Source organism: Cricetulus griseus, assembly GCF_003668045.3.
Source record: "Cricetulus griseus strain 17A/GY chromosome 1 unlocalized genomic scaffold, alternate assembly CriGri-PICRH-1.0 chr1_0, whole genome shotgun sequence".
Lineage (NCBI taxonomy): Eukaryota > Metazoa > Chordata > Mammalia > Rodentia > Cricetidae > Cricetulus > Cricetulus griseus.
In genome coordinates this window covers 97,871,096-97,890,198 of record NW_023276806.1, presented here as the reverse complement: position 1 = coordinate 97,890,198, position 19,103 = coordinate 97,871,096, and the positions used below count along the sequence as shown (strand labels likewise).

General features: G+C 43.2%; 1 protein-coding gene across 2 annotated transcripts; it reads right to left on the bottom strand.

Moving 5' to 3' along the window:
* Positions 1–1,936: 1,936 nt before the first annotated feature.
* Nhlrc3 (NHL repeat containing 3) lies at positions 1,937–19,084 on the bottom strand. 2 transcript variants are annotated; one of them, XR_003481074.2, is made up of 8 exons: positions 18,866–19,084; positions 18,127–18,279; positions 17,443–17,590; positions 14,228–14,428; positions 12,859–12,950; positions 10,338–10,450; positions 9,600–9,929; positions 1,937–2,307 (listed from the first exon to the last, which is right to left on the bottom strand). XR_003481074.2 is itself a non-coding variant. In XM_027394952.2 (7 exons), the coding sequence occupies exons 1-7, from the start codon at positions 18,947–18,949 to the stop codon at positions 9,677–9,679; spliced, it is 1,044 nt and encodes a 347-aa protein (XP_027250753.1). In that variant the 5' UTR covers positions 18,950–19,084; the 3' UTR covers positions 6,575–9,676. The 2 variants fall into 2 exon arrangements, 1 of the variants encoding a protein (XP_027250753.1); XM_027394952.2 differs by lacking the exon at positions 1,937–2,307 and having other exon boundaries at positions 6,575–9,929.
* Positions 19,085–19,103: the final 19 nt, after the last annotated feature.

The following is a 19,103-nucleotide window of genomic DNA, read 5'->3' as shown; positions in this document are numbered from 1 at the left end:
ACATTACTGACTAAGCCTACAATTGCATTGGAACTGATAAACATAGCCACATGTGCTAGGAAGACTTCGACTCTCATAATGTCATGAAGCCCAGAAAAAGGGTCCTGGGCTCAGTCCATTACCATCTCACTGGTTTTAAAGAAAGACCTCTTTTTTATTCTCAAGTCATCAGGCCCTTAAGGATATCTCCTAAAGCCTAGGTCCCAGGTTATTTCTGGCTCTGCCCAAGGACATTGCTTCTCCTAATATAAGAGCCTAAAGGGAATGTTTTCTTGACCAGGCCAGCCTTCAAAACAACAGTGTTTTCCTTTTCAAATAGTTATCACTTTGTTCATCTATGCTTTTCTCAAGAAGAAAAGTGAACTTTTATGGTACACCAGTCCTGAAGGTTAGTTGTGACTCTCTAATGGCCCCATGAACAGCATGTTAGAGGCCTATTCTTTAACAAGGAGATGGGACAAGTAACTGGTTGTAAATCAGGAATGTCTCCTTTGTTATGATTTGGAACCATATGTCTGGACAATTCTAGTGAACAAATGTGTATCATAACATTCTGATCTCTAACAGGGCTCCTTAGTATATACTTATCTATGGGAAATTTAGAGACAGCACTCCCTTAGCTAAATTCTACTTTCTGTGATTTACTATTTTCTAAGCATTGGGAAATACTTTATAGCACCAATTCTATTCTTCTACATCACAGTAATTGGAGTGCAACCCAACATAAGAGATGCCATTTATAAACTGGGCGGTGGTGGTGCACTCCTTTAATCCCAGCACTCGGGAGGCAGAGGCAGGCATATCTCTGTGAGTTCGAGACCAGCCTGGTCTACAAGAATTAGTTCCAGGACAGCCTCCAAAGCCATAGAGAAACCCTATCTTGATAAACCAGAGAGAGAGAGAAGAGAGAGAGAGAGAGAGAGAGAGAGAGAGAGAGAGAAAGAGAGAGAGAGATGCCATTTGCAACTTCCACAATATTAAATATAAGTGAATCTTTCACCTAAATGTTAAATGTGAAGTGAAGAACTTCTAGAAGATACTAGAGAAACCAGGTGTCTCTGAATTTGGCAGCCTGCTTCCATGGATATATAACAAAAGCATACTGACCTGGATTACAAAGATGTTTTGACATAAACATCTCCCTCCTCCCAATGCTGTATGCAGAGGTAGTTCATGGAGTGAAATTATTCAGAGGCAGGCACCTGGGTCCAGGGAGTTTCAAGAACTACATGGGAACCCCAAGGACAACAAATTTGGCTGCAAGCTACCACTCAACCCCAGAGAGCACCACCACATCAGCTCTTGAGGGTCATAATCTCTTCCTCCTCATCTGGGGACATCAGCCTCTTGCTCACAATGTCATGGCATCCCACATTGCCCTTCCTCCCCAGTCAGCTCCCTGAAGCAGCACTCACAGAACAGCACACAAAAAAACTGAAGCCTACTCTGCCACAAAGATAAGCCTGCATCTTGGCCCCACCAAGAGTCCTGAACTACTTATGATGGGCAGGTCAAACCGGAGGCCCCGATTGTCTAGTAAGGACTGAGTAACAAGAGCACCTCCCTTAGTGTTATAATGTACTTAAAGACACAGCACAGTGATTCCTGGCCCTGCCTTCAGCTTCACACACAGATTTATCCAAATGTAAAGAGATCAGCATTTCAGTAGCATTTGCCTTGTCTCCAATAGTTTACCCTGCCATCTTCCTGTACTCCACAGGCTCTTTCTTCCCCTTCTTCCTCCTGGATGCAATGTGGCTAGGAGCACAGCCCATTACACAAAGTGGAGTAGAATGATTCCCTTTCCCCCAGGAGGAAAGGTGTGCAAAATATTAGCAATTAAGAGAGATTTTAAGAGGAAAAAGGAGATGTTGTTCTGTGGCTTCATGCTGGGGTCAAGTAAACTGAAGGTACTTTTTTTTTTTTTTTGATGCAAACAGCAAGAGGTTTTATTGCAGTTGTTTAAAGAGCTAACCCCATGTTAGCTCGGGCCTTTCATCCATCCACCATGGCAGATGGCTAGGAAAGACCCTGAAGGTGCTTTTTAATCTAGTTGTCTCAAGGACTTCAGATGGCCAGTAGAGAAAACCAGGAACCAGATCACAAACAGCTCTTTCCCCCATCAAAAGGCTTGATGATGGCTCCATTGCTTTAGGAGTTTTCTTCTGCAATTCATTTCAGTCTCTTGACAATTTGACAATAATAAAAACTGTAGTTTTCACAGTAAGTTGAATACTTGGAAATGGAGTAAGGAAGAATGCCTTTATGAGCACTGTTGTTAGCTAGCACATCTTACTCTGTGGGCAGCTGAAAAAAAAAACAGCAGTATTAGTGAAGGTTCTCTGCTAAAACACAACTGATAGAAGAAATCTCTGTATGTACTTAGAAAGGGAATTTATTAGAATGTCCAACAGACTGTGGTCCAGAATTCAGTAGTTCTTTAATTCATTAGGCTGGATGTCTCAGATGGTCTTCAGTATATACCAGAATTCCTAAGAACTGGGTTCTAAAGAGAGTGAAGGAATGACATGCCCAGTCAAAGCCAGGGCAATCAGGCAAAGAGCAAGTGCTTTCTTCCTCAATAGACTTTATATATGTAGGCTGCCAACAGAAGGTCTGACCCAGAAGAAAGGGCAGTCTTAAAACCTCAAAAGATCCAGATTAATGAAAGGTTTCCCATTTCAAAACCTTTAAGTAAAACCCCTCACAGGTATACCCAATTCATTGTGTATTAGCTTTTTCCAGAGGTAGTTAGTTTGACTTCCAAGAATAGCCATCACGACTATCAAAAATGTCTTGTCTGCAGGAGGCAAGATCATAAGAGTTATTTCCAAAACAATGTTTTTCATAAAAAAGGAAGCTTGGGGATTTTAACTTAGGGAGTCTGGACATGTTCATGTACAGTTCTCCCTCTTCCTAAGCTCAGTTAACAAATCTACTTCTTTTTTAAAGTTTTCAAAATTTTATTATTTTTTTATAAATTTTATTTAAATTAGAAACTATCTTATTTTATATATCAATCCCAGTTCCTTCTCCCTCCTCTCTTCCCATGCCCTCGTTCCACCCCATCCACTCCCCAGGGAGGGTGAGGCCTATCAGAGGGATTATCAAAGTCTGTCAAGTCATTTGGGACAGGGCCTAGGCCCTCTCCCTTGTATCTAGGCTAAGAGAGTACCCCTCCATGGGGAATGGGCTCCCGAAGTCTGATGTCCGTTCGTGCACTAGGGTAAATACTAGTCCCACTGCCAGGAGCCCTAAAGACTGCCCGGGCCTCCTAGTTGACACCCCCGTTCAGGGGACCTGGTTCAGTCCTATGTTGGTTCCCCAGCTGTCAGACTCGGGTCTGTGAGCTCCCACTTGTTCAGCTGTTTCCGTGGCACCAGCCCCGGCCCGGGCCCCAGGCCCTCCCCAAGCCTTGAAGAGAGCCCAGGAGATGCTATTGGTGAAAGTGCAGCCCAGTAGCAGGAGAAGACTCCAGCATGTTGGATCGGATGGCTACCAAGACCAGCAGCGTAGTGGATTGGAGCTGACCGGAGCTTAGGAGACACACTATGTGGGCAGTAGAGGATGAAGCTGTAGAAGTGACCTGGCCCTTTAAGTGAATCCAGAGGTGAGACACTGAGTTATTACATTGTTGGAGTTTGGTTCTACTTTGGTTTAACTGTGACTGTGCCCTGGTTCTTCCCTCTTGGAATAAATTATTTAGCTTATTTTGATTTCACAAGAGCCCATAGTTGAGAGATTTTGAGCTTTTTAGAAAGAAACTGGATTTTTAAAATTTTTTTTTTATTTTTATTTTTTGGTTTTTCGAGACAGGGTTTCTCTGTGTAGCTTTGGAGCCTATCCTGGCACTTGCTCTGGAGACCAGGCTGGCCTTGAACTCACAGAGATCCGCCTGCCTCTGCCTCCAGAGTGCTGGGTGGATTTTATTTTTATTTATTTATTTTTTAAATGTTTGAGTGCTCTGGCTGATGTACTTCTGCATACCAGAAGAGGGCATTGGGTCCCATTATAGATGGTTGTGAGCCACCATGTGGTTGCTGGGAATTGAACTCAGGACCTCTGGAAGAACAGCCAGTGCTTTTAATATGTGAGCTATCTCCAGCCCCCTGGATTTTCTTTTAAAGAGACAACTTTTTCTTTTTTGGGGGGAGGTGGGGGCTAGGCTCCAGACAGGGTTTCTCTGTGGCTTTGGAGGCTGTCCTTATAGACTAGCTCTTATAGACAAGGCTGGTCTCGAACTCAGAGATCCACCTGCCTCTGCCTCCCAAGTGCTGGGATTAAAGGTGTGCACCACCACCGCCCAGCTAAAGAGACAACTTTAAAAGTGTTTGAATTTGTAAAGACTTCTAAATTTGTAATATGTTTTATATTGTGATACTTATTAATATATGGTATTGTGGGTGACCAGAATGGAAAGGTTATGGCTTAACAGCAATGCATTTCTGTGACTAGGGGTCAATTTTTTCTTTTTTTTTTTTCTTTTCTTTTATTAGTTCAAATTAGGAACAAGCTTGCTTCACATGTCAATCTCTTCTCCCTCTCCCTCCTCTCCCCCCCAACATCCCACCTGCCCCTAGCCATCCCCCCTCCACTCCCCAGGCAGGATAAGGCCCTCAAAAGGGGCTCCAACTAGGGGTCAATTTTGTTTTGTTTTGTTTTGTTTTTTTTGGTTTTTCGAGACAGGGTTTCTCTGTGTAGCTTTGGAGCCTATCCTGGCACTTGATCTGTAGACCAGGCTGGCCTTGAACTCACAGAGATCCGCCTGCCTCTGCCTCCCAAGTGCTGGGATTAAAGGCATGTGCCACCAACGCCCGGCTAAACTAGGGATCAATTTTAACCCTAGTATTTATGCTGACATAAGCTATAGTCATCTGAAAGGAGGGAACCTCAATTGAGAAATTGCCTCCTAAGATTATGCTGTAGGTGAACTTGCATGTAGGGCATTTTCTTGGTGATTTATGGGGGAGGGCCCAGTCCATTGCTCTGGGGCCATCCCTGGGCTGGTGGTCCTGGGTTCTGTAAGAAAGCACATTGAGCAAGCTCTGAGGAGCAAGCCAGTAAGCAACACTCCTCCGTGGCCCTTTATCAGCTCCAGCCTCCACGTTTCTGCCCTGTTTGAGTTCCTGTTCTGACTTCCTTCAGTGATAAACAATGATTTGGAAGTGTAAGCCAAATAAACCCTTTCCTTCCCAAGCTGCCTTTGGTCATGGTGTTTCATTATAGAAATAGTAACCCTAACTAAACACTGTTCAACTTCCATTCAACTCTTACATGTGGAACGAAGAACTCCATGTTATGAGGTGACTGGGTAATTAATTTATGCCATAAGCTCACATGTTGGTTAAGGGCCACGTAGAGAAATGAATTGGGCCCTTTAAATAAATAAATCAATCACTTTTCTCATTTGTAAACTAACCAACAATTACAAGTAATATCCTTCAAAGACCCAATCAGCAAGAATAAGTGAGCATATTCACCCTGTGAACCCCCTATGTGCTAAGCTCACTATCCAACTGTATGTAGCTTTAACTGTAAACAGATAGTTCACTTCTGGCTGCTAGTCCCAATTGCTACTTTATTTTATTACTACTTCTATTTTATTTTTATTTTAATTACTGAATTAAAACCTCTTTTCCTTTTACTTGTAGAAAAACAAATTAAAGCCATAAAAATGTTCAACACCAAGAAGTGCATCGGGTGTACACCAGCTTCCTCAGGATATAAGTGTGCTGTAGAACAAAGGGAAACCACAAGTGTGTTCAATACTATAGTTTCAATTAAAAAAAAAAAAAAAAAAAAAAAAAAAAAGCAAAAGGAAACCTGGCATTGTATTTCCCCAGCCATTTTAAACCACACCTGTCATATGCAGAACTCTCCTGCCCTCTTCTGGGTAAAGGCTATAACACAGGTGCCAAATGCACCCTACCCCAGAAAGCACTGCTGAGTGGCTATTCTCATAGACATTAGTCCTAAAACCTTCATGTTTGCAGTAGAGGCTTTTTTTCTATGATTCTGATTTAATTTAATGAGCTTAGGAAATAAAAATTTAAAGAGTTCCCAGTTTCATTAGCTATAAAATCAAACTCAAAAACCTCTAAAAACCAGAAGAAGCAAAACAAGTTAGTTCTTTGTCACCTTAGCCTTCCAACAATGGTACATGAAGCATTTATATGACTGCTACCTGCATCTTGGTTTTTGCTATCAGACAGTAACCAGGTTCTCTCTGACTGACAAGCACTCCATCTTAAGGAGTAATTCATTCTTATTCCACTGGAAGGAAAGATAATCACAGCCTTTGGTTTTCTAGTATAAAACACTTCCTCCTCTATGTCAAGAACAAACCTAGGAAGCAAAGGCATTGAGAGTTTCAGATCTACAACAAAATACAGACTCCTGGGGATGAGAAGGCTCCAAAGTTAAGAGCCCTTTCTGTTCTCACAAGAGGATTGAGTTTGATTTCACAACTGCCTGTAATTCCAGCTCCAGGGGGATCAGATGGTTTTGGCCTTCCTAGACATGGGCAGTGTACACATACCCACACAGAGATAGATAGATACACACATGAACACAATTGAAAAGAATAAAAATATGTATTTAGCAATGTATCAACTGTGTGACACTAACAGGTGGATTAGAGCACTTGCTGGGCAAGCATGAGGACCTGGGTTCGAATCCCTACCCACAGAATCCCCAAGCCCATGTCAGCCCAGCTGAAACACCTCAGCAGCATATGCTTTATGAGGCAGAGTAAAAGAATTCTCTTAGCTCTGCAATGCCTTTAGTCCTGTGTTTATGCAGCCAACATTAGTCGACAGCTGGGTTGGTCTGCAACCTGAGATCTTGCTGTGGTCTCCAGTGTGCTGAATTATAGATGTATATATACCACCATGCCCAGACTCCCCAACCTGGGATCTTATGGTCATTGAAATTCTTCTATTATTTAAAAAACAAAACCAAACCCCCCCAAAAAACCCAAAATCCAATCTTAAAATAAGTAGCTAAGTTTTATAAATTTTTCTTTGCAAAACTTTAATGTTCCAATAGAAAATACAATTCTTATTTATTTAACTAATTGATCCAAAGGCAGGGAGTAAAATACTTTGATTGTAAGCAGGTCTTTTAAGACAATCAGGAACCATATTCTCAGTAAGTTTTATAAGAATCTGTAAAGAAGACATCAAGCTGGTACAAGATGGAAGCCTTGCCTGCTACTGTTAACTGGCTAAAGACCTATGGCTGGGTAGGTCATAGCCCCCAGGAAAGGGATGCAGTAATAAACTGTCCCTGTGAAGATCTCATCTTCATACCTATAGATTATTTATCTCTCAATGCTCATCAGAGAAGCTTCTTTTTGAATACATGGATATTAACACAGAGACCCACAACTGGTCCAAATGCAGAGAATAAGAGACTGAACTCGTCCACTCTAAATGGGACATCTCCATCACCCACAACATTCCCAAAGCCTCTGGGGTCAATGCAGAAGAGGACAAAGGTGGTAGATGTCTGCAGCAAAGCGTCTGCTGGACACAAAAGTTCAGCACACTGAACTCACAGCAGCCATGACTGCAGGTACAAGACCACACCAGTCACAGTCCCAGCACAGAGCCGGGTGAGGCTCATAACACCTAGCCCTAAGGAGAAATTAGTTACTGGGAACTGATGGCTGCTGGTGGAGGGAGAACCTTTTGGGGAACATGTTTCCTAAAAGGCTACCCCTGCTGCACTAGATTGTCCTCTACCCATGCACAACCAGGCAGCACCAAGTTTACTCAGAATGAACACAAGCACATGAAGTTGGGGGGCGGGGAACTCAAGGGGGGAGATTGAAGGATGGAGTTGATCAAAACACTAAGTATCTATGCATAGAATCCTCATAAAAATCCTCTATTATAAAAACAAGCTAAGGAAAAATACTGTAGAAATAACAAAGGCAGTTCAGCTAACCTTCTCTCCCTCAAAGAGGACCCTGCATGTCTTTTCTGGCTCACCAACAAAGCAAGCTTCACATTGCTTGTTTCCATCCAAGTCAACTGGTTATTAGCAAATGCATAAACTCTATGAAGATTCATTTTGTAGAAGCCTTGAACAGTCAGGCAAACCTGAATGCAAATAATGACAGTTGGAAGGTCATCTCAGAACATCCTTCAATGTACTCCAGGCTCCAGACATCTGTGCCTGCTGCAAATCCAATCCACGCTGCAGTAGTGAGTGAGAAAAGAATGATGTTCCCTTGGTACTAAAAGAAGACTAAAGTGACTTCAGAATCAGTCTGGTGAGCGACAGGGACACATTTAAGAGCCTTGGGATGCAATACATTTCTACTGGAGGCTCACTTTTCTTCCAACACTACATGTAACCCATGTACCAAATCAGGTCCAAGCTCCTTCAGCTGCAGTGGGTCAGCTTACTCGTCCCCAGTGCCACACAAGTCACCATGTAATACTGGCTCAGGGAGGGACACTGATGGAGCAAAGGGGATGGACGATCAAAAGACTCTGAGAGGAAAAGGGTTCCCTCAAAGTCTAGAATAACCCAGAACAGATTGAAAAACACAAATGTGCATCTGAAGGCCAGCACTCTGATAGGACAAGAGCAGGCTGGGGAGGCAGGGAAATTACCTTCAGACCTCCACGTGCTTAGCACACTTCCCTGTGAATGGTCCCAACTCTCCTAGAGTATCTTGGAGGTAGATAAGTGCTAGTAGCAAAGTGAGTTTATTCTAAAAACTGAAATGGACAATAGTGAGTGGGGGAACTTATTGCTAGCATTAACTCTTAAAATACCATTGGCAAATCTTCATTTTAGTAAAGTGCTTAGATGCTGGCTGTTGTAGTCCTACTTGTAAAGGGTGACATTAAGCATTTTGTAGCAAAAAGACCAAACCTTTGTTTTGTCTTTTCCTCAGAACTCGTGGGATGTAAATCTTAGGCCTTCTCTACTTGAGTGGTATTGTTGCCTCTTTCTCACTCATCTCTTGGCCAATGAGCCCAAGCTGCCACTGCCTGAAGTCTCCATGAACCCACCCTGCATGGTTCATCCTGTCTGTCATGGTCCTCTTGCTCCTGCTGTCACCATTCCCACTTGTTTCTCTGCTGGACCACAAGCAGACAATGCTGCTCCCTTACTTTAGGATCCTCTGGACCTGGCATGGCACTCTGCATGCATTAAATCACTCAGCAGCCCAACCATTCACAATCACTCACAGTCCACTTTACAGAAGTTAAACAAACCAGTAGTTTCCAGTTCTCCCGATGAAAATGAAATCAAAAGGTTATCCTAGGAGCCCAGAGAGTTAATCAACCAATCCAAGTAACTTGGTTACAATCACAGTTCCCCTTCATGAGCCCATTTTAGAACTGCATTTCTTTTTTCAAAAGCTACTTACATGAAGATGCAGCTCAGAGCTAGGGCAGCAGCCTAGCTATCATGCATCAGGCCATGAGTTCAACATCCAGGCCCAACAAAAAGGAAAAAAAACAAACCAAAACACTCTTACACAATTAGTTGTAAAACTAAGGCCCGAGAACCACCAGAAAACATGACTCTTAATGACATCCCAACACACTTGTCTGGTAGAAGAGGTAAAAACTGACCCTGTGCCTTAATGACTTTAAACACAGTGACTCTGAGGCGTTGAACTGCTACTTGAAGCCCCTTCAGGAAGGATGCACTAAGCCCCAAAGGCAGGGGCATGGCTGTGCCATGGAACGTATTTTTGCACTTGTTTTGCCCCAATTTCTGCTACATAGACTGCTCCGGTCTTTTTGTCAACTTCTAGAAGATGTGGCAGAACCTGATCTGCCAGCTGGATGGTGCTGACCACAGAACAGTCTCCGATGCTTCCAGATGGTGGGGCCACCAAAATGGACAGCCTGCTGAGGTTCAACTGAGCCACGATCAAGTACTTCCCATCCGGGGTGAACCTGAGAAGAAGCAGAATTCAATAATCACGATCATTCTTTCAATGTCTGTGTCCTCTGCAGGGCTCAACAGTGGCCATCACTGCCTGAAGGATTCGGAATAGTGTAGAAATCTGAGATGGTAGATGAAGCTAAAGCTACGCCTACATTAAAACAAGCACAGCATAACTAGAAAACGGAGAGTCAGAAGTTCGGGAGGTCAACAGTGTGGTCTCAAGCTTTAGCCTCCTTCCATAATTGGAAATCTCCCAAAGGATTAGAAAATGCTCCGACATTTCTTTGGACACTTGTTTCCTTCCATTTTCCCTCCTTAAAATTAACAACAAACACCAGAAACTTTCAACTGCTCTTCAGAAGAAGTGGGTCCCACAACCAGCTAAAACAGCACTTAAAATAAACAGCAATGATTACCTAACAGCCGAAGGCCCCTCCTCTGTGAAACAGTTGTCCCATGCTCCTAACCACTCTCCAGTGTCTTTATCAAATACTTGGAGTCTTTTATTTCCTCTGTCAGCAACCCACACCTGCGAAACCAAAATCACGTCAGCTGAAAGAGACCCACACCACGAGAAGAAACATGACTGTTTTATTAACTCCACACCATTGTCTCAGTGTTTAGAGGACCCAAGGGAAAATGGCATCACTAAACTCCATGTTCAGAGGGGTTAAACACCTTGTCTGAAATGCACTAACAAGTGTGAATGCCTCAGTCTACTGTGCATCTATCTGCCTCCGTCCAAAGCCCTTAGGGCCATCAGCCACATTAAACACGCAAGTGACTTAAGTCCTGAGTCCACCGCCACTGTGCAAAGGATCAAAGACACTGACAAGGGGCAGACTCACCCAGTCCTCTAACAGTTGTCACCATCAATGCACAACTGAGCTAGCTCCTAAGCCAGGTCACAAAACAAAGAAAAGCAGCTTTGCCACCAGGAGGCTCCGGTGTTTACTCTCCCATTGTCACCTTAAACCACTATCATTACTACTGGGATGGGTCCAAAGTACACAGTGACTTAAGAGGAGGCAGCTTGGGCCTGCTAGTAACACATACAGCATAATGAGTTTAATTTCAGTTTTTATAGCCTATATTGAGTTACTGAGACACTCCTGTAATAAAACAGTGTGCTCAGGTTTGTTCTCAGTAGCATTCATGGGAATTATACATTTCTAGGTTCATCTGACAATACAGACCACATCCCTAGCAGATCCTTCTCTTTCTTGGGTCTCTGTAGCCTAGAGAGACCGACTTTATCTTCATTGGTGTAAATAGCCACTGACTGCTTTTCCAAACAGACACAGACATGGGGCAGTGAGAAGCTGGTGCCCAAACAGGTGGGTGTCTCTAGCTTTCTCCTATACTAGGGAGTAGCTCAGTAGTGGGAGGCCCCCTGGCATGTGAAAGGCACTGGGTCTTTTCCCTACAGCAGCAGCAATGGACAAACAAGATCCACAAGTATGTAGAGAATGGGCTGTCATTTATCACCACTGAGCAATCTCAGGCTGTCCCTCCAAATGATCTTGCTGGCCCCTAAGAACTTTCCTCACCATGGTAAATTTGATTGTGTCTAGATCTCTCATGCTCTGCAAAGTAGAAATTCATTTTTGTTTTTCGAGACAGGGTTTCTCTGTATTGTTTTGGAGGCTGTCCTGGAACTTGCTCTGTAGACCAGACTGGTCACAAACTCACAGAGATCTGCCTGCCTCTGCCTCTGCCTCCTGAGTGCTGGGATTAAAGGAGTGAGCCACCAACGCCCGGTACAAAATGCTTGCTTATTTAACAGAGGTATGGCCCCTCAGAACTAGTTGTGGAGATGAAGCAAACTCCACCCAGCTTGTGCCCACAGGAACCTGCAATCTCTAGAGGAGCATCTGTGATGACGTAACAGCAGTGGCTGTAATGCAAAGCACTGCTACCACAGGAAACAGGTGGAAAATTTAAACACAGCTGATGGAGACTTGCCTGCTGGAAGGTAAACCCACAATCCCAAAAAGCAGTATCTCTGCTTAAAGGATGAGGAAAAGCCTGGGGGAGGGGGCAGTAGCTGGGGCTGGGAAGCAGGGAACAGTTCCGTTCCCTGGTGGAGGCGGTCTGTCCCCATGAAGGAAGGAAGGAAACAGAAAGAGCAAGGATTTGCAGAGAGAGCTCTTCTCAAACTTTCAGGTTTAGCCTCCAGCACTCATTTGCCCATTTCCATCAGTGCAGCTTTTCTTCCCCTTGTGAACTAGAGTTGTTTCAAACACTTACAATATGGTTTTCCTAGCAGAAGGCAGAATTCTGTTCAGGTTTTAGAATTATTACCTGTTCCTCTTATCATTTAATGACTACTGACTTATCTGTTCTACTCATTTCTAAGTATTTGGAGGACTTCCTCGGAATAGGACTCAAACATTTAAAGAGTAAGTGTGCACACACAGCCAGCTCTGGAGAAATTACCCAGACATGCCTACTGTGGTTAGCTTTAACTGTCAACTTGATATAAGCTAGGATCTCCCAGGTAGCACTGTCTACAGCAGGTTGGCCTGTGGGAACATCTGAGGGGAGATTGTCTTGGTTGCCTTAATTGACATGGGGACACTCAGCTTACTGTGGGTGACATCATTCCCTAGGTCATGGGGGTGCTGAGTTGTATAATAATGTATAAGTGTGAGCAAGCCAGCACAAGTGTACATGTATATGTACATTCCTTCCCTTCTGCTGCTGACTTAACAGCAGATGTGTCTAAAGTTCCTGCCTTGACTTCTCTTTCTCCCTACCTGGCTTTCCATCAGGTTTGTTTGTTTATCACAGCAACAGAAATTAAACAGGAACACCTGCTAATACACAAGTCCACACACCCAGATACATACACCAGGACAGGCCCACACATCCAGACATACCCACCCACCCACCCACATGCATGCTGTTCCAAACATAAGGAGGCTGTGTTTTTACCCGACCAACTGAGTCAAGTGTAACACCGTGAGGTATGTTGAACTTGCCAGGTCCCGTTCCATTCTCTCCATGCAGCCAGAGGATCAGAAAATCTATAAATGGTAAGCATATATGAACAGTGAAATAAATAAAATGCCTTACACATTTACATATTAATTTTGTCTTGCAAATGCCTTACACATTTACATATTAATTTTGTCTTGCAAACTGCAAAAGACAAACAAACAAACAAACAAAACAACAAAAACCAACGAGTATTACACTGAGAACTTGAGTATTCTTCCCTGGCTTTGTCTACGTCTGTCTGGTTTGTGTGTTCCTTCTGTTTTAATTAGCTCTGCCTGAGCTGCTCTGCCAACTTCTGAAGCAATGTTCAGAGTTCCTGCATCATTTCCTTCAAACTAGTTCGCTTTATACAAAAAGTTCATTTGTTTTTCAAATTTTTCTTTTCCTGAGACAGAGAATCATATTATGTAGTCCTGGCTGGCCTTGTACCATGTAGTTCAGGCTGGCCTCAAATTCCTAACAATATTCCTGCCCCAGTCTTCCTGAGTGCAGGAATTACAGGTGTGTACCACCACACCTACTGTTATATTTTTATAGTTTCCCTCTAGTCTCTGAAAGGAGAGTCAATAAGTCTAGTGGACTGAATTCCTTCTAAAAAGACTAGTCCACTCCTAACACATCACACCTGGGAATGTAGCCTTTGGGTATAGGATTTTGTTTGTTTGTTTGGTTGGTTGGTTTTTTGGGTTTTTTTGTTTTGTTTTGTTTTGAGGCATGGTTTCTCTGTGGCTTTGGAGGCTATCCTGGAACTAGCTCTTGTAGACCAGGCTGGTTTCCAACTCACAGAGATCTGCCTGCCTCTGCCTCCCAAGTGGTGGGACTAAAGGCGTGCAGTACCATTGCCAGGCTGGGTGCAGGACTTTAAAGATGCAATTAAACTAAAGACCATGAGATTATCCTGGATTTACAGTAGGCCCTGAATTGTTCAAGAGGGAGACGTGGGAGTCAGAGACACAATGAGGAAATCACAGGAAGAGGGCAGCTGAAGGAAGCCTGGCAAGGATCCAGCTTCCTGGCTTCTTCAACATATACAGGACAGGAAACCCTCAGAAGTCTTTTAAATACTCAAACCACTCCAGTCCCTAGGAGGCATCTGTGGGCCCTGGTGAACATGGAGCTCATGAGCAGAATCATTTGCTGTTGGCAATCCCAATTGGTTGGAAAAACCAATCTGTTTTTCATGAATTCAGCCCTTTACACACAGCTTCATGTACAATATGGCTACATTATGCTAAGCAGCAAACAGATCAAATTCAGTTTATAAAATAATATTCTTATGATCATAGCAAGTTACAGCATTTACCTTGGGACAGTTTGACTAGTCTGTTATTCAATCCCCCATCTCCATCCACAATGTAAATCTCTCCCGTGTCATCTACATATAATTCTGCAGGGTTGTCAAACTGCAGTGGGTTCAAGCCAGTGCCCTTCTTGCCTGGGGTACCCAAGACTTGAACAAGATCACCCAGGGAATTATATTTTTTAACAGTATGACCATAGGCTCCTGTAGAAACAGACAAGCATGTGTTAGGAGCATTGCTCAGCACTGACATCTTCTGTAAGCTATAGGCAAATCTTTCACTGCGCTGGAATGACAACAGAAGCCAACAGGTGACAGCAAGCAGCCCTTCATAAGGTCTGAGCAAACCTGGTGATGAATTAATATCTAGTCACTCTAAAATCAGGAGACTCTATACACAAAAGAATACTACAAAAATGCTGGCTTGTGACACAGAAAGCTTAGGATAATTTGTGCATTTTCCTCTTTTGAAACACACTGTAAAATAAATCAAGAAGGAACTAAAAAAACAAGCAACTTACATTCAAAGCTCTTATTTCAGTCATCCATATGCAGGTTTTAAATTTTCAGAAGTCAACAAAAAAAATTCTCTATAAATAACAGATTTTTTTTAAAAAATTACATTTTCTCCTAGCAGAAACAAAGTCAAAATTGATCATTTTTTTAGAGAAAAATAATCTTGGCAATAAAATGACATTACAAGTTAAAAAGCAAAGAAATAAGAGCACATAAGGGAAACCATGCTGCAGTTTAGCGGTGCCAGTTGAAGGCACAGAAGGCCAGAGTAACCGACAGGCATCCGAAGATTGATTTAGCAGAAGTCAAGTGAGTCTGCCCACGTTACAAGTCTACCTGGAGCACCACTTGAGCATGCACTGTATCTGAATGCTGGAGCTCAAGTTTTTAGCCACAGAGAATAGAACGTATCAGACACAGCACACCTCAAAGTTTCTAAGGACTTGGAAAGGGAGATGGAGTAGTTACAATTTTTTAAGTGGTTGGCTTGCAGCCAAATTTTCATTTGAAGAAATCAATCATTTGAAAAATGGGAAGAGCATAAAAATAGTTTCTGGGATATGAGGGTGGAAACAAGACACAATGGAAAGAATGAGATCATCTGCGCTGCATTTACTTCTGGGAACTACTGAAGTTTTTCTTTTTCTTCTTTTTAAAGAATGACATGAACGGAATAAATTAAAGATAAAGGTCTTTCAAGTGAATTCTGGGGACAGAGAAGAGAGAAAACAGTCAAAGCTACAGTATTGCATAAACTCATATACTTTAAGAGTTTTTTTTTTTTTTCTTTCTGTATATGAGTGTTTAACTGCATGTATGTGTACAGTACCCATCGAGACCAGAAGAGGGCATGAGCTCACCCATAACTGGAGTTACAGACGGTTGTGAGCTGCCATGTGGTGCTAGGAACTGCACCCAGGTCCCCAGGAAGAACAAGTGTTCTAAACCACAGAGCATCTCTCCCACTCCTAGATCCACTTTTAAGTTTAAGGCCAATTTTCCTAAGAGTTTAGAGAAAACTCCAGGGAGGCAAGCTGTAAATCTCAACAGCTGCTTGAGAGAAGACAAAGAAGAACTGAGGAAGCCATGCAGCCTCAAGGCAGCCTCAGGCGGAATGGGATGCGAGTATTCAGAAAAGCATGCCCAGACTTTGGCAAGAACCTACAAGAAGGAAAAGAGAGATAAAAGGAAGAAAGATGAAAAGTGATGCTATAACGAGATCGAAGACGATCCGTAGTCAATAAGGTCAAGATATCTTTATTCAGTAAACACCAGCCAAACCCAAGGCAGTGTGTGCCAGGAGCAGCAAGGCAGGGAGGCCAGAGAGAAGAAGGGGCTTCCCATGTGCTCGAAGCCCCTTAAGACCCATCCCGAGTCATCCTGACCTCACCTTGACCACACCTTGACAGGCATGGTCAAGCACACCTGTAGCCAGCCTCTAACAGGCGTGGCTTACTGTCCCCTACATGATGCTTTTAATAAGTAAAAACTCAGAAAAGGGGGCCTTAACACACTTTGACTGCCAGTCTTGAGATGTTTAACCAACATTTACCTTCCAAAATAAAGACTAAACAAAACAGATCGCCTGCTCACTATCTGAAGCCCAGAAATCTTTTGCATCCTGTGAACAAGGGTGACAACAGTTGTACTCCTAAAAACCCACACTTTACTGATTCTAAAAAGTGGTATGTGAATTACCAAACACTGGGAAGCAGGATGTCCTTCAAGGCACAGACATAACCAGACCAAGGGACTCTAGCAACACCCTCCTGACGAAGCCATGCCTGCTGGACCATCATTAGACACTGACGCTGGTGTTGCTGACACACCAGTAGCACAGGTGGAGGGTGGTCTCTGCTAAGTTCCCCTGCAGCCTCGAAGCTATGGAGCCTACTTTGTTTCCAACACTGTCATCTAAAGACATCTCACGGTGAGAAGATTTCAGACACGCTCAAATCAACGGAATGTAGAAACTGTTAACACAAGTTTCTGCAAATCTTTTCTCTCTGGGCAACAAACTACAGCTTCTTGTCACTTGGTTCACTCTTGCAAAAGACAGCTGGTATAAAGGGGAGTTAACAGTCCACTGATTTCCTCTGAAACACTGCCATCAGGTTTGTACAGAGGAGGTTAGTGTTACTTTGAGATGAGCAAATGCAGAGGAGGAGAAAGATCCTGAACTTTCGGGAGGTGGGGTGGAGGGAGGGATAGTTCAGTCTACCAGGAAAATGCCTGTCACTCAAGCACAGGACCTGGGTTTCAGACCTAGAACCCATGTATGGAAAAATAAACAAAAATATAAATAAAAACAACAACAACAAAACCCAATCAGCATTGACACAGGGGAGAAAGGAAGATCCCTGGGGCTCACTAGCTTGCTTGTGAGTTCCAGGCCAGTGAGAGATCTTGTTTCAAAAGACAAGGCTAATATTCCTGAGGAATGACACTCAAGCCTACAACCCTCCCCACCATGCATACATGTTCCCTTGACAAGCTTAAAAGATGATGATTAACAACATCACTGAATATCTTGATTCAACAGGAATGTGATATAGATTTGTAGAAACACATGATTTCGTGAAATATTAAAGAAATTACCATTAGATTCAGCAATCCTACCCTTAAAATCTATAAGCAAGAACATGGGCAAAGATCTGAATTCCGTCTAGAAAGGCAATTTAATAGACAATACTGACACATACCACTTCCTACGTCCGTGATCCAGACGGACTGTTCATATGGTGTGCCGGAGACAAACATACCATGGGGTGTGTCAACTGTGTAATTCCAGGCTCGTAGGAAATATCCATCCTCTGTGAACACTAATACCTTGGGGATGTTATCCCCTCTCTGAAGGCATACAAAAATAACTGCTTAGAATCACTTAATAGGAATGCTAACCTTTATTTTTTTCAGAGAAATCAAAATTAAAGGATCATTAGTAATGTGTAAAAAGGTAACTTCACGACTTAACAATAACATCTATCACATACAAATCTAAAATATGTACTTGAAGCCAACTCAAAATTAAGGTGCATAATTATCGTAAGTGTAATAAAAATAAAAATATAAATGCAATTGGCTATCTAGGGTGGCAAGTCACTTCTGTTACTGTTATTTTTTTTCTTTTTGTCATGCTCAGGATGACTGTTCTTTCTTTTTGTTGTGATCAAACTGAATGTGCATAATCTAAAAAGGTATCTGTAGTTGGGGAGATGGCTGGGCAGATAGAAATGTTTGCTGAGCAAGCCTGACAATAGAGTTCCATCTCTGAAACCTTTCCAAAGATGGGAAAACCAAAGCCAAAAAAGTTGTCCTCAGATCTTCACATTCACACTCTGCTCTCTGTAACTCACAGGCTCACAGATAATATTCATTCTACTTACTTGAGCTACGTAAACTAACCCGTTGAGGGAGTCAACCGCAACAGAAAATGTCGAACCAGTGAAGTATTCTGAATACTTGGGCCAACCCAAATCCAGCCGGAAAAGAGTATCCTCCTTTCTCCATGGTATGTAAAAAGCAAATGTCCTTGAAACCTTAAGTAAAAATAAAATAAACCTCAGATTCAGTTTTCCTTCCAGGTTAAAACAAAACAAAAAAAAGTACACGTGTGCCTATCTTTTATTTATCTTTACAGCTTGCCTTCACAACCAGAAGGTAGCCAGAATAACTCCAGATAAACAGGGTTTTTACGTCTAAAGACCAAAACAACCACATTAAAAAGTCTGCAAATGGCTCAACAGTCTTATAAGAGCTGGGGAAGAAAATCCAATATGGATCTTTTTTTTTTTTTTTAGGACGTGTTTAGTTTTATTTAGACGCATGTGTGTGATCCCGAGCGAGTTTAAGCACACCCATGTACCAACAAAGGCCAGAAAGGGCATCGGGTCCCCTGGAACTGGAGTTCCTTACAATGGAAGAGTGTGCTGGGAATCGAACCCTTGCCCTGTCTGTGCAAGCGCTCTCGACCTCCGCGCCACCTCCCCAGCCCCGACACACACTTTTTAATACTAAAAGAGAAGGCGAGTGGCCAGCTACTGAGCCCCGAGAGCAGGTCTGGTGCCTCTGGGGCTGCAGCTCTCGGCGTCACCCACTCCCGAAAGCCCCATCCCCGCTATTCACCAGAGAGCCGCTGTAGCACGAATGCAAAACCAGACAGGAAAGAAGGAAGACGGCACCTCCCACGCAGACCCAGACTCTTGCCATCTGGGAGGCGAAGGCCGGCGGGGACTGAAGCCGCGTCTAGGGCGTCTGGGACAGCAGAAGCCTGAAGCCTAAAGCACCGCGAAACTAGACCAGAGAAACTTAAATTCCGGGTTTCCTGCTCCTCTTTGCCCCGCCCCCGCGTCAGGTGCCTAGC